Source organism: Grammomys surdaster, unplaced genomic scaffold (genome assembly GCF_004785775.1).
Source record: "Grammomys surdaster isolate TR1022 unplaced genomic scaffold, NIH_TR_1.0 164, whole genome shotgun sequence".
Taxonomy (NCBI): Eukaryota; Metazoa; Chordata; class Mammalia; order Rodentia; family Muridae; genus Grammomys; species Grammomys surdaster.
The window spans coordinates 5587172-5602214 of record NW_021604612.1 but is presented as its reverse complement, the minus strand read 5'-3'; the positions used below and the strand labels follow the sequence as shown (position 1 = coordinate 5602214).

General features: G+C 48.7%; 1 protein-coding gene across 1 annotated transcript in view; it reads right to left on the bottom strand.

Annotated features, from left to right (window-relative positions):
* The window catches only part of Ksr2 (kinase suppressor of ras 2), a 352941-nt gene that overhangs the window by 91290 nt on the left and 246608 nt on the right, over positions 1–15043 (bottom strand). Inside the window, exons 6-7 of the mRNA XM_028765415.1 lie at positions 4367–4436; positions 1606–1689 (exon numbers count right to left, since the gene is read on the bottom strand). Coding sequence (XP_028621248.1) covers positions 1606–1689; positions 4367–4436 — 154 coding nt within the window. The remainder of the gene's footprint in view (positions 1–1605; positions 1690–4366; positions 4437–15043) is intronic.

Below are 15043 nucleotides of genomic sequence, written 5' to 3'. Positions count from 1 at the left end.
GGGACACATGACATGTGTGCACATACATACAGAGGGACACATGACATATGTGCACATGCATTCAGAGGGACACATGACATGCATGTGCATGCATGCAGAGGGATACATGACATGTGTACATACATATCCAGAGGGACACATGACATATGTGTACATGTATGCTGAGGGACACATGACATGTGTGTACATGCATGCAGAGAACACATGACATGTGTACATACATATGCAGAAGGACACATGACATGTGTGCACATGCATGCAGGGGGACACATGACATGTGTGCACATGCATGCAGAGGGACACATGACATGTGTGCACATGCATGCAGAGGGATACATGACATGTGTGCACATGCATGCAGAGGGACACATGAGGGGTAGAAACATGAGGTGACTTGCCCATGGTCACACAACTGCTAAGTGGCTTGTACAGGGTTTGAACCTGGTTCAATCTGTCTCCAGAAGCCATGGCTGGTGTCCATGTTGTCCCTTGCCTCCTTCCTAACATTCTGTCAGACATGACAGAGAATGGATGTAAGGAAGGAGTAGGAGTGAAAGTAGGGGTGGTCCCACCTCCCAGCCAGAATTAGCATCCAACATGAAGCCATGGAAAGAAAGCAGCAAGACTTAAGGGGTCTGAGTTCAAGTCCTCCCTCTCCCCTCTCAGCTGTGACCTTTCTAAGACAAGATAAAATTTTTTCAGATATAAAATGGGGGAATCATAACGCACCTTCAGAGACAGCACACAATGAGAAAGAATAGTGGAGAAAGAACTTTGCAAACTCTCCGAGGGATCTGCAAACTGCAGGGCTGGAGCTGTGTTGTCCACTGTACTCATAAATAAAAGATTTTATTGGACCAAACCCACTGTCATAACTATTTTTGAATTGTCTGTGGCTGCCTTTAAGACACAGGAGTCAGTTTTGAGCATCTGTAAGAGACACATCGAGGTTCCAGAGGTCATGGGGCTTAAAATATTTACTACAGAGCAACTAGAAGAAAAGCTTACTGACGACTGATCCGTAACACTGTGTTAGTCACTTTTGCTGTGACAGAAGTCCTGGGACAACTATAGCTTGGGGTGGGGGGGGGAGATAGTCCACCATGGTGGGAAAGCCTGGTGGTGGGAACATGAGTTCCTGCCATAGCAGGGATGAGGAAACAGAGAATTCTGGGTAGGAAGGGAGCCAGCCTAGGACAATTCACTCCTATTCCTATAGTCCAATGTCTGCAGCTAGACCGCATGTTCAAACAGATCATCAAATCCCCAGAACATCAGCTGGGAAACCAAGCATCCAATCCCACAGGACTGCGGGAAACGCTTCATAGTCAAAACCATAATAGAAGTCCCGCGTGTGCATGAGAACCCCTACCAGCCCCTACATGGCACCAGCCCTCCACTACCACCCACTCCACCTCCTCTCAGTTCTGGCATTCCTCAGAACTGTTCTACTTGATACCCTACCTAAGCACACAGCTCCACCTGGGACCTTTCTGAAATACAAAGCAAGTCAAGAGCTCCTACTTGCTGGAATGCACCCATGTCCATCCCCACACTGGCTGGTGTCTGGCATTGTGAAACATCCCCTAAAGGAAAAGCACTCACTTGCAGTTTTTACACTTGAGGCCAAATAGCATCCCTTTCCCGCAGACCGTGCACGTCTGAGACATCCAGTACTTGGTAGAAAACCTGTGAGAAACAAACAGGAAATGTCCAAGGTGAGGCAGTGGTCACATGCCCAGCAGGCCCTAGAATGGGAAGACTACAAACCCTGGATACCAGCCTTGTTTGTTCCAAGATAGGTGGCAATTAAATTTAATCAAGTTGCTTAAACCACAAAGCGTCAGTTTCCTTGCCAGTAAAGTCAGGGTAATTGTGACGGTGTGTTGAAGGTGTGGTAGCATCTGAGATATAAGTAATGCTCAAAGAACTGGGCTGTGACAGTGATTACCTTGAGTGATCAATATGGCCAGGGATTCACTCAACAAACACGCTGCCGTTGGTCTACTCATGACTGGTTTGGTTCTATAAGAAAGCAATGGACCCTCCAAATCCAGTAGCAGCGGAGCGTTCCCCACCCCCACCCCCCAGCAAACAAAAGCCTTTCCTGACTTTCAGCCCATCCTTCCCCCAGTCACCGCCACCTGCTGCAAACTGTAGAAATCCCCACACATCACGGTGGGTCACCAATTCTGTTTGGAAGTCATTAGATTAACTCACAGATCACCCCTCGGGGCACTGTGGTATGCTTTCTGCCTTGAGATAGGAGGCAGAGGTGGGGGCTGGACCGGGCAAAAGCACTGAAGGTTCCCAGGTCACAGTTAATTTTAATTTTCAATTTGCTCCACCGCCGGCAGTAGTGGCTAATCTCCACTGCCTCCTCCGAGGGTCAAAGGGGAAACTTGGAGGCAGTTATGTAACTCAGACACAGGGAACTTTGCAGGGGAGGGGGGATGCCTCCCTCCGCTGCCCCCTCTTGTGGGATCTGGGTCAGACCTCCAAACACAGTGAGCCAGCAGCAGCACGGAGCTGCCACAGCTAAGCAAACAGTCATATTCACAGTGGAGATGCTAGCTGGCCTGGGCTCCCTCTCCAGCTTTGGATTTGGGCTTGGCTAAGCCCCTTTGGGTCTTAGCAGGGCTTAGCGGGTCTATTCTGCACACTGGGGTGGCACAGGAGCGGGGATGGCAAAAGACCCCACTCACTCGGTAGTGACACAGGGTGGGGGGGGAAGAGGCAGGTGTGAGGGGCCTGCTGACTGTTTTCTCTCCTCTCCAGCCTTGTCCCGGTCCCCTGGGTGGGTGTTCTCTGCTGTCTGGCTCCTGCTGTGATAATTTTAATGACAGCGAGTGAGATCTGTGGCTGTTAGCGGTATTTCTTATGAGACAGGGTTTTATTACAAAGCCGAGGCTATCCTTGAACTCTTGACCCTGGGCCTCGCCCTCCCGTGTGCTAGGACTGCTAGCATGTACCCTACAACACAACAACACACAGATTGGGATGTTAGTGTCATTTCTTTACCAGGCTGGGAGACTTTCCTTTCTGGCACCTAGCCAGGGGCCAGGAATGTGGGGTGAGGCTGAAATGCTGATAGTCACCAGGAGGCCCTCACCCCCACCAGGAAGACAGCTCTGGGGCCCAAGGTAGACAGCCTGACTGACTCCCCTAGACACCACAGTCTGAAGCTGGGTAGCACCAGGTTCCGGTGCAATGGTGAGAAAGCCCAGGAGTGAGAATCAACCAGATGAGGCTGTATGTCTGTGTTGGTACCTGGTGTTTCTCCCCTCAGGCCTCTGACAGACCTCTGGGGACTGTCATGGTTTGTTGGCAGACCCTGTGCTGACTGGCCAGCTCCCCAGGGACATAGACCCACATCTCACATCTCACGGCATTGAAACCAGCACTCTGTCCTGCGACACTGACGCTAGCCTTCTGCATGTCCGAAGGAAGGCTCCATGAAGGAGCGAATAGGAATCCAGCCAGCTGCCTGGGGTCAGAAACTCACCAGCAGTGTCTCAGATCTCACAGGCTAAGCATAATCCATTAGCTTTTGGTCCCTCCCCTTATCTGCCCAGGCCTCAGTTTCCTCTCAGCAGTGAGCTTCACCAACCCGGACTGACTTCTCTTTTCCCCTGAGTCTGTGAGGAAACTGGAGCAACCCGTAGAAAGCTCAATCAGGGAGGGTCACAAAGTTGTTGGAAGACGAATTCCAGGCCGTGGGGATCTGAGGGAAGGCCTCCCACTCGACTATTAGCCTGTTGCTTTGGGCTAACCTTTAACACTGAGTTTAGCTGGCTACCTTGAGTTTCGTTGAGCAGAGAGCTCCACTGTGGAGCCTGAAGTACTTATTAATATCAGCGAGGTGTGTGCACGGCGCTCGACACCATCTTTTTATAAGCAGGATGTATGAAACTTACGGAATTTGGCTTAACTCTTACGAGAAAATAAAGTTTCTTCTCTAACTGTGGTTTGATGTCACACTCTCGGTAGCCTGCCAGACTTGTTTCGGGGATATGCAGTTTAATGCTCTTTCTTTGAAGATCCTGACTGTGGTATCCCAGGGTCTTCCTTTCTTTCTCTCATTGCATGGCATGTGCTTTTTGATAATAAAAATATCGTTTGAATAAACATGGAGCCCACAGAGGTTAAGTGATCTCGTGAGGCTCCAAAGCTTTCTCAGGAGGGATTAGAACCGTGCTCAGCCTGACTAGAAAGCCTCTGCTTTTAGCCACCTGCTGTGGATTTGACCAAGGCAAGGCTGTGATCCAGACACTTCGGTCCAGCAAAAGACAAGACATGACAATGTGGGAGCTGAGGATGGACACGTGACTGGTACCCACAGGAATCAGCCCCCTTCACCACCTACCTGTGCTTGATGGAATTGCCAAGGTCTCTGCGCGGGATCTGTGGCGACCAGCGAGGTACAGAGAGTGTGTCTGTGGGGACAAGAACAGACAGGAAGGTCAAAGGCCCAGCCATCTCTGCCCGGGCTCTGGGAATAAAAAAGGAGCCCCAACCTCACTGGCTTCAGAAAGGTTCCCGGTTGCTTCAGCCTGCAGAGCCATGGCAGATGGAGCCCCAGTTTAAGTCATGAGTTCGAGTCACAGAAGACTCCCCAGACAGGGAAGGCAGCAGATGCCTTCAAATATGTCAGCCAAGGTAGGGCTGCAGAAGCATACCAGTCAGTCTGGTGCTCAGGCTGAGTTAGGAGGACGGTGAGTTCAAAGGTTATTCTGTGCTACATTGTAATAAAAACAAAGAAGAAAGGAAGAAGACAGAAGCTATACGTGTGAGACCGTGGGATGACTCAGTGATGGATGAAGGCTTTGCCAACAAACCTGAACACCTGAGTTCGATGGCTGGGTCTCCCACTCATTGGAAGGAGAGAACGGATTCTTGCAAGTTGGCCTCTGGCCTCCACACGGGTGCCCGCATACACATACAACTGATAAATTAATTAAATGCTATTAATTAATGATTCATTAATCATTAATTAAATGTTATTTCTTTAAAGGCCTTGATTATAATATAATAACCAAGTTCTAGATCTTCTGAAATCCTGAGCCCCACTGCCACCCCACCGCCATTGCCTGCACTCTCACCAGCCTCCTGGAAGTCCTTGGCAGGCAGCAGACATAAAACAGCCCTAGACAGACAGGGAGAGAGGCAACTGGCCAACCCCATGCCAGCACCCACTTCTCAGCCAGATGGATGGAGCCTTCTGGGGGCCTCAGGGCTGCAGATGCAGTCGCCATTTCTCACAGCCATTGTTACGGAGTGTTGCTCTCATTGGGAGAGCTGGGCATGTCGGAGCACGTTGGGGAGCATTTAACCCCAGCCTACCCTCTCTTCTATCTAGTGATGGTCCCAGCCATCTGAAAGCTGTTTCCAGAGACCTCTACGCTGCCCTTGAAAAGCTGGGGCCCATTTTAGCCAGAGCCGATGTTTTTCCAAGCCCCAAATGCTAAAGAAAACTGAAGAAAAAAGTAGCTGGATCGATTAATAAGACCCACAGCCTGCACGATGCTTAACTAAAGTTCAGCACCCATTTTACTACTCAGTTCTGTTCCTGGGGGAGATTAAAAAAAAAAAGAAAAATAATATTCTTTAAAAATATTTCTCCATGTCAATTCCTTTTTCAGAATGACATCGACATGGAAGGAAAGATACTACCCATTCATGCTGAAAGGCTGGACAGGAAAAGGTCAGCCTCCTCTGAGCCATTTATACAATGGGAAGTACTGAATGAGAGTCCACTCACAGGCTTGACAGTAGTGCTTGACTAGAGTTGAGTTGAGAAAGACTAAGAGGAAGAGCAGTGAGAGTGATTAGTAATGTCTGTCCTGAGTGAGGAAGGAGGTAGATCTTACAAGTCTTGAGATTGATTAATAATGTCTGCCCTGAGTGAGGAAGGAGGTAGACCTTACAAGTCTTGAGGCTGATTAATAATGTCTGTCCTGAGTGAGGAAGGAAGTGAACCTTACAAGTCTTGAGATTGATTAGTAATGTCTGCCCTGAGTGAGGAAGGACGTAGACCTTACAAGTCTTGAGATTGATTGATAATGTCTACCCCAAGTAAGGAAGAAGGTAGTTCCTACAAGTCTTATATTTATTTACTTCTAAAAACAAAAACAAAAAACAAACAAACAAAAAAAAAAAACAAGAACCAAATCTTCATCTTTGCATTTACCTCAGAGCAAAGTGCTTGGGGCTGAGTATGTTCTTGGCACATGTTTAATGAACCCAAGGTTATTGTAAGAGAGTTTATTGAATATGTAGTATATGCCAAGAAATCCTCTGCGTACTTAATAACCAGAAGCTATGCCTCCTTGCACCCAGTGCCATAAATATTCCCATTGTGCTAAGGAAGGCAAAGGAGTCAAGGGGATGTACTAATCTGGTCACAGTCATACACTCAGCAGGTGCAAGTAGAAGCAAGTGTAAATGTTCAGAAGGTCTCCCTAAAGAGAAGATAGCTCTGTGGGTAAAGTACCTGCTATGCAAGCATGAGGACCTGAGTTCAAATCCTCAGCTCCCATGCCCAAGAGCTGGGAATGGTAACAAACATGCATCTACCATTGCAGCACTGGGGAGGTGTGAGCCCAGTGCACACACACATGCAGACACGTACACACATATGTGTGCACAGACACGGGCACACACAGAGACACACATGTGTCTACCTTACACAGACAGGAACAGACATACACACAGACACACACACAGACACACGCATGTGCATCCACAGACACACAGTGACATGCAGATACACACTCACAGACAGACACACACAGACAGGCACAAGTATAGACACAGACATACATAGCCACACACATGTGTGTGCACAGATGTCGGCACAGGCACACATGCAAACACACATGCACATATATACGCACACATCTGAGTCCACAGATGCAGGCACAGATGCATAGGGACGTGCAGAAACACACTCACAGACAGACACACACATACGCGCACACAGACAGATACAGGCACAGAAACAGACATAGACACACACAGACACACATGTGTGTGTGCACAGACATAGGCACAGACAAACACACATGCACACACGAAGACACATATGCATGCAGACATAGACACACACACACACATACACACACACACACACACACACACACACACACACACACACTAAGGGAGTATTCTTGATGTCCTTAACAGAGAAGCATTCTCTCCCTTTGGGATATCTGGAGATTTTGGAAGGCATTCTAGAGGCCTTCATGCCACCCTGCATGGGAGTTTGTTACTGGTAGCGAGTGGGATAAAACCAGAGGTGCTATTTAACATCCCATAATACATAGGTGAGAAATACCTCCACACACACACTCAACAAGTAAAGCACTCAGAGTAGCTTTCGCACCAAATTTCAGACTCCTGATCTGGAAGTTTCTGTAACTGCCTGCTTGCCCTGAAAAGAAGCATGCTCAGATGACAGTCCCAGCTCTGGCGGGCACAGGACGAGTCATCTCAGGCTGTGAGCATCTCCCATTAGCTCGGTGTGGTACTTAGTCCCTATCTGGCCCCTTTGCTCAGGGCAGACACAATTAAGCTCCGGGGCTGGCTTTCACTTTGCAGGCTGGGCTTGCGGGGTGAGGGGGGGGGTTGGAGGGGGTGCATCCTGTCAACTGCATTAAGCAGCCGAGCCTCATTAGTCTGGAGCCATCACTCCGGGGCTTGGATTTGTCTGTGGGCGTGAGACTAGAACTCCAAGAGCCTCTCAGTTGCTTCCTTTGTTTGGGTTTCATTAAACTTGCCAACGGGAGCCTCAGAGCAAAGGGAACCGGCTGGAAGGGGAAAGGGAAGAAAGAAAAAAAAAGGATCCCGAGGAACGGAGGCCTTATCATAACAGGAAAGGCAAATAACATTTACGGCAATTAAAACGATCTAGAAACTTCTGCGCAACAACCAAAACGTCTATTAAGATGTCGCTGTAGCTGGTGGAAGTCGCTTTCCCACCCTAATTTCCTGATAACAAGACAGAGTCTTGCTCAGCTGCTGTCTTCATTCTCAGGGGAAGAATACTAGAGGCCTGAGATATTTCCCTCGACAGCACGTGGCAAGGGGAAGTTAGGAGGACAACTGTCCTAATTCCTAGGTTGGGAGGGGTGTGGAAACTTTAAGAAACACCTCTGAACAGAACAGGGGACACCAAGCAGGAGCCCTGACCTTTGAGATCACTATGGAAATCGGAGAGTGAAACAGAAGACCTCACAGAAGAGTCTGACCTTAATAAAGTGTCTGCATTTATATACATTTCTGGTTTGGTTTAGTTAAGTTTTTGAGGCAGATTCAGGTAGCCCAGGCTGGCTTCAGTCTTGCTGCATAGCCTAGGCTAAGAAGTAAGCTCAATGCCAGCCTGGGCTAAAGAGTGAGCTCAATCAAGGTCAGCCTGGACTAAGAAGTGAGCTCAAGGCCAGCCTGGGCTAAGGAGTGAGCTCAAGACCAGCCTGGGCTAAGGAGTGAACTCAAGGCCAGCTTGGGCTATGGAATGACTCCAAGGCCAGCCTGGGCTAAGGAGTGAGCTCAAGGCCAACCTGAGTGACTTAGGCAGTCCCTGTCTCAGTAAGTGAAAGGGAAGGGGGGCTAGGAATGAGATCCAGTGATGGAGTTTGCTTAGTGAGTGGGAGGCTCTGGGAGTTTCCCTAGTAACAAGGAAACTAGAAGGGGAAGGGACAGGGGGTGAGAGGAGAGCGGGGGAGGGGAGAGGGGATTAGCGGAAGGAAAAAACGAGACTCTGGGTGAAGGTCACTACCTGTCCAGCACCGCTGTGATCCTCCCGAGTTCATAAGCCACACGCACTATCCCACCGAAGTCACATGACCATGTACACATGTTGGCGACCTTTCCATCTCAGTCTCTCCCTCCCTTTCATTAGCAAGATATCAAGAAATCATCCCATCTGCCCAAGGGCAGATAAAGGCCAAACTGAGTCACAGCAAACAACAGCCCATTTTTTCTGGTGGGAACACTGAGGCTTCACCTGTCAATGCCTCCTACCTCTATCTGGGATAAGCAGAAGACACGATGAATTCCGACCCATTTTAAGTCCTATCTTCAGAAACAGGGAAGGGAGAGAAAATATATCCTTCCCTCTGGGTCAGGTTATATGTACCTTGGTTTCAACCCCATGAGACTCATCGAAGACTTCTGACCTTCTGAACTATGAGGCCAACCCATCAGATGTGGTTTATTTAAGCTACTGGGTATGTGGTGATCCGTTACAACAATGGTACAAAGGCCCCACAGCTCCTTTGCTGTCCCAAACGTGGCTTCAGGAGTCTGGGATACGGGCTGGAGAGATGGCTCAGTGGTTAAGAGCACTGACTGCTCTTCCAGAGGTCTTGAGTTCAATTCCCATCAACCACATGAAGGCTCACAACCATCTGTAATGGGATTTGACGCCCTCTTCTGGTGTGTCTGAAGATAGTGACAGTGTACTCACATATATAAAATAAATAAATCTTTTTTAAAAAAAGAATCTGGGATATAATGAACAGTGCAGGCAAGTTTTCTACACTTAAGCATCTCCTCGGGAAATAGAAAGCAAATGGCTGAACAGGAGAGCGCTTCCTGGGAAATAGAACAGTCCAGACTTGGAGGGTTTAAGATGATGGGAACTTGGATGTCAGCACTAGAATAGTTGCAGGCTGTTTTTTAGGTGTATGAGCTCCCTGGTGGCCAAGGTGAGTAGATCCTGCCTTTATTTCCAACTTAGCGAGGTGAGAACAGGAGAACCCTTGAGCTGGCCAGAGAACAGCCATAGGGGTGAGCTCTGGGTTAAACTGAGCGGCCCCACCCACCTCAGGAAGGCCAAAGTGTGATCGGCACTGGTGCCCAACATCAGCTTCCACAACCACTGGAAGAAGGAAAGATGCCAACGCCATGTCCGTTTTACGGATGGCGATTTGAGGCAGATTTATGATGCGGCTGCTCTGAAGTCCCGAGTGCCATCATCGCCGTTCCTCTGGAAAGTTGTAGGTGAAACTCAAACTGCTGGGCTTGGAGCTGAGGCGGAGCTTTAACCACTATACGTGTCCCAGATGGTGATGGGCCTCCCTCAGCCTGCCCTCTGCCCCTTCTACAGTGCTGTGGCAGAGTACCCGACAGGCAAGGTTTTATCCCACCTCCAGATTTCTGGGGTTTTCGTCCAACATGATAGAGCATGTGGCAGGGAGAGCTGCCCTGCCTTGTGGTCGACCAGGAAGCAGAAAGAAACAGGCTATGTTATGACCTTCCACACTGCTCTTATTAACCCACGGTCTCTTTAAATAGCACTCCCACCCTGGGGTAAGCACACCCCTGGGAAACCGTGTCCATAGCTTACAAAGCACGGCCAACTTGCTCAGAGTCCCGCAGCTAGCGCTGAGTGGAGTTCTAAGCCAGTTCCTATAAATCTTAAGCTGAGTTCCCCGGCTATCATTGTGTCCCCTTCTGAGGCAAATGTGACAATCACTTTAAGTGCCATGCCTTCCTAGAGTCGACACGGATGGGAAGCAGAGCGCGGAAGTCTCTAAAAGCCCTTGCAGAGATGGGGAGGCATTCCTAATCCGTCACCATTTCCATGGAGATAAAGACCTGAGCTCACAACATTCATGCGAACAGCCAGCATGTATTGAGCGCCTACTATATGGAGGACCTAGGTCGTGTGCTTTAGATTCGGGATTCTGTTTAATCCCACGGTTGTATTTTAGGTGGGGATGGTGGGGTCTGAGCTGCGACAGTTGGGAGCCAGAGAGCCGGTATGGAAAACTCATAAATGACACAGGAGTTCCAAACTGTCCTTAAGCTTGCATTTCGGGGATGAGTGACGACTCAGCCATATTCATCTTGAATAGGAAATTCTCTGAGCCCAGAGAAATCTGCAACTAATAAAACGTAATCCATTAAACTTTCCATTCGAGGCCATGGGCTAGGTACCAGTCAAGTCCCACTAATTTATCTCGGATGCCCAGCATGTCTTGACTAAAGCTGCCAATATCGTTCACACAGTGGGTGAGAATTCTATTAGCTTTAATATGCAACTCAAATATAATATATATCAGATCTAAAAAGCATTTTAATTATGTGCTGTCTCCAAAGGTTACAGCTCCGTGAAGCTTTGGGACCGAGTGGAGTTTATTCACGGACTTAGACCTAACTTTCTCCTGAGACAAATATAGCCCACTTCCCAACCTTCAAACATCATCATGAAATCTCTTAACAACCTCATAGGGGGCCACACGGCACTGGCCAGTGCGTTGACGAAGGTGGGTGTGATAACCACACTTCAGTTGACAGGCTGATGATTTGGCTTGGTCAGTGATGGCATTTGTTACCCCAAGCCTGACCGTTTGAACTTGATCCCTGGGGCCCACATGGTAAAAGGAGAGAGAACAGACTCCTACAAGTTCCCCTCCAGCTACATGCCTTGGGAGGTGCACCAAGCCCCAGTAGTCAAAATGAATTGTAATCAAAGAAAACTGGGAGCCAGCTCAGCAGTGAAGGTGCTTTCCACCAAACTTGATAACCTGAGTTTAATCCCTACAAGGTAGGAGAGAAACACATGCACGTGCACGGACACACACACACATGCACGTGCGAACACTCACACACCAAAAAAGATTCACTATCAGCTTGACTGGGTTTGGAATCATTTAGGACGCTCCCTTATGGGCATGCCCATACAGGTGCTTCCAGAGAGGTTTAACTGAGGAGAGATGACCTACCCTGAATGTGTTAGCACCATACTGAGGGCTCTGATTCCAGATTGAATAGAAATGGACAGAAGAGAAAGCAAATTGAGCCCTGGCATCCATCTCTCTCTGCTTCCTGACTGTGGATGTCATGTGACCAGTGGATGTCATGTGACCAGCTGCCTCGGGCTCCTGCCGCCATGTCTTCCCCACTGTAGCCTCGAACCATCAGCCACAGTAAACCTTTCCTTCCTGAAGCTGCTTCCGTTGGGTGTTTAGTCCCAGCTACGTGTTCCCTGGTGCTGTGGACTTTGGTGGCCCGCTATGGAGGACTTTAGTGCCCCGCTATGGAGAACGCTCTTGTAGAAGCGGTTGACGGTGGTGCTCAGATGAGATTCAGGTGGTCCAGACACAGCACGGGGTTGCTTACAAGGATTGGAGGGGGGCTCCTGAGGATTCCCTGTGGCATTGAGGCCAAGTAAGAGACAATAGTGAATCTACCTGTCTATCGATGAGGGTTTATGACAAGAAATAACTTAAGGGAGGAAGTGTTGACTCTAGTTTCCATCATGTGGGGTGTCAATCAGCTATTGAGGTAGCTCACTCTCATCACCAAGAGAGAGAGTTATGACAGAAAGTGAATCTGAATTATCAGCGTCAACCCCCCATCTTCCGAGACCCATTTCCTCCAGCCAGACCACCCTGCAAAAGATTGTATGACCTTTCAAAACAGCGCCACCAGCCAAGGAGGGAATATCCAACTGCATATCCAACCCTAACATTAAATGAATAAAGATGCTAAGGTCAAGCCCGTGGCTATACTGTAGGGATCAGGGTGGAGATCTGACCTAGAACACAAGGCTCCGGAGGAAACAGAAAACCATCCAGTATTTATAAACGAGGAGCCCTAACAAGGGGTTATCCACCCAATGCAATGTGGGAGGGAGAACGTGGAATTTTCCAGCAGGCAGATGTGTGACCTACACCAGCTCTGTCATATACAAGCTGAGGGACCTCGGACTCACTATCCTGACTCCCTGGCCTCTCACACAAAAAAAGGAATCATAGATTGTCTTTAGGGGGCTGTTAGAGGGATGGCGGGAGTCATGGTTAGCTTCACCGGGCACAGTGCCTGATACATTGTTGCTATCGATCGGCAACATTGTATTCATCATCACGGAAGCCTGAGGCCAGTTAGAACCTGGCAAGCTCTCTGCTGTCTGATTTAGGGCAGAGGTCAGTCCACTTGACCCTTGAGTCTAACGAGGCCTGTTGCCCGGTTCTGTAAATATACTTTGATTGGCACACAGCCACGCTCAGACACTGACGTGTTATCTGTGGCTGCCTTGCAACAGAATTGAGAGTCGATGACGGAGACAATGTAACTCACTGAGCCAAAAATAGTGATCAACGGGATTATTATAGAAAAAGTTCATCTATGTCTGAAAGATTCATTTCCTTGGCCAACTAGATTTCTTCCTACCCTAACTCTACCTTGGACCCACTAGGCCTGGGTTCAAGACCCACTTACTGGTGGTGGAAACCCTTTGACAAATGATCAAACCAAAATATCAAAAAGTCCTTAGCGTCTCTCCTCTGTTCACTTAACCCTACAGGGAGAATCACAACAATCTTAGCCAAAATGCTAATGCCAGGGGCTAAGAGAGGGTTGAGTCAGTAAAGTGCTTGTCGCACAAACAGGAAGACCTGAGTTTGGATCCCCAGCACCAATGTAAAAAGCTAGGTATGGTGGTGTGTGTGCATCTGTATGTGTAGTGTTGGGGTTGGGAGGCAGAGACAGAGAAACCAACCCCCAAGGCTCATTGACCAGCCTAACTTACTCAATGGGCAAGCTCCAAGTTTAGAGAGAGACCGTGTCTCAAAAGATAAGGTAGGGTATGACTGAAGAAGACAATACTAACCTCTGGCCTCCACATGAATACGCCTGTGCTTGCACACACATGAAGATGTACACACATAAGCCACAGATACACAGATGCTAACTCTAGCCTGTGTCCCTCCATTTCTTCTCTCTCTCTCTCTTCTCAACTTCCTTCCTCCTTTCTTTACTTTTTTTTTTTCCAAGACAAGAGTCTCACGCAGCTAAAGATGGACTTGAACTCCCGATCAGAGCCTCAGCTTCCACCCGCTGAGTGCTGGGATTGCAAGCTTATACCACCATGCCCAGCTCAGCTTGTGTTCTTCCTGCCCCCCTGCAGTCTGCTGGTAGAATATTCCTTGAGACAATGATGTCTCTGCCGACAGGTCACTGCTGAAACCATGTCAGCTCGAGGAGCAGAGGAACAAGAAAATTAACTCCCACTGCAGCTGTCTGGCTTCATTAATGAGATTTTTCTAGTTGTTACTTTATCAAAGCAGAGAAAAGACCTTGAGGATATGTGAGCCAGAATCAGAAGCGGGTGGTGGTTGCGGGGAGAGAGGATGAAGGAGATGCCTCTGGGGAGTGTATCCAGGTGGAAAAATACCCTGGGAAGATAGGTGAGTGTGGGGGTAGGGAGGAAGGGGAGGCACTAGCAAATGGTAGGTGAAAGATAGGAGGGACAGTGTGTGAGAGGGAGAAGTGGGAAAGTGAAGAGAGTGTGTCAAGAAGACATCACACGAGGGTCCCTATCCAAGTTCTTCTGTGTCACCTGTCCCCTCTATCCAGGTGCTGGCTAAGGTCTTAGATTCTAGAGGACAACCTAGCAATGCTACTTTCCCAAGCCAAAGTAATTGCCAACTGATGTCTCAACTCTTCTCCGTACAGCCACAGATACTTAAGAGTTCCCACCGCACACCTAAGAGAAGCTTCCTTTAACAGCAGAGGGAGACGATGACAGAAATCCCACAACTGCTCAAAACGCAGAGACAACTTACCATGAGGTGTCCAAGCCCCAGCTGAAACATCTACCACCCTACCCCTGCCCCTAAAGCTCAGGGAACACCAAGGAAGGAAGAGGGGACAGAAAGACTGCGTGATCCTGAAGACCAGACTGTTGGGACATTGTGTCTTTTAGGTATGACAGAGGAGCTGCACCCATATGATCTTAACAATATGGTCACCCAAGCAAGATCAATACAGAGACAATAGCAGTTGACATGCCAGTGTAGTTGAGAGAAATCTTCTAAGGCTTTCCCCAGTTGAAGAACTGCAGAAAATCATTTTTTCCCAGGCATGTGCCCCCCCCCCCCCCCCGACAGATTATCTAATCCCAAGTGGTCAGCCTTAAACATGTGTACATATAAGCAACACTAAGTCATGGGGGGCTGAAGTCATGTGGGGCTGAAGTCATGTGGGGCTGAAGTCATGGGGGGCTGAAGTCATGGGGGGCTGAAGTCATGGGGGG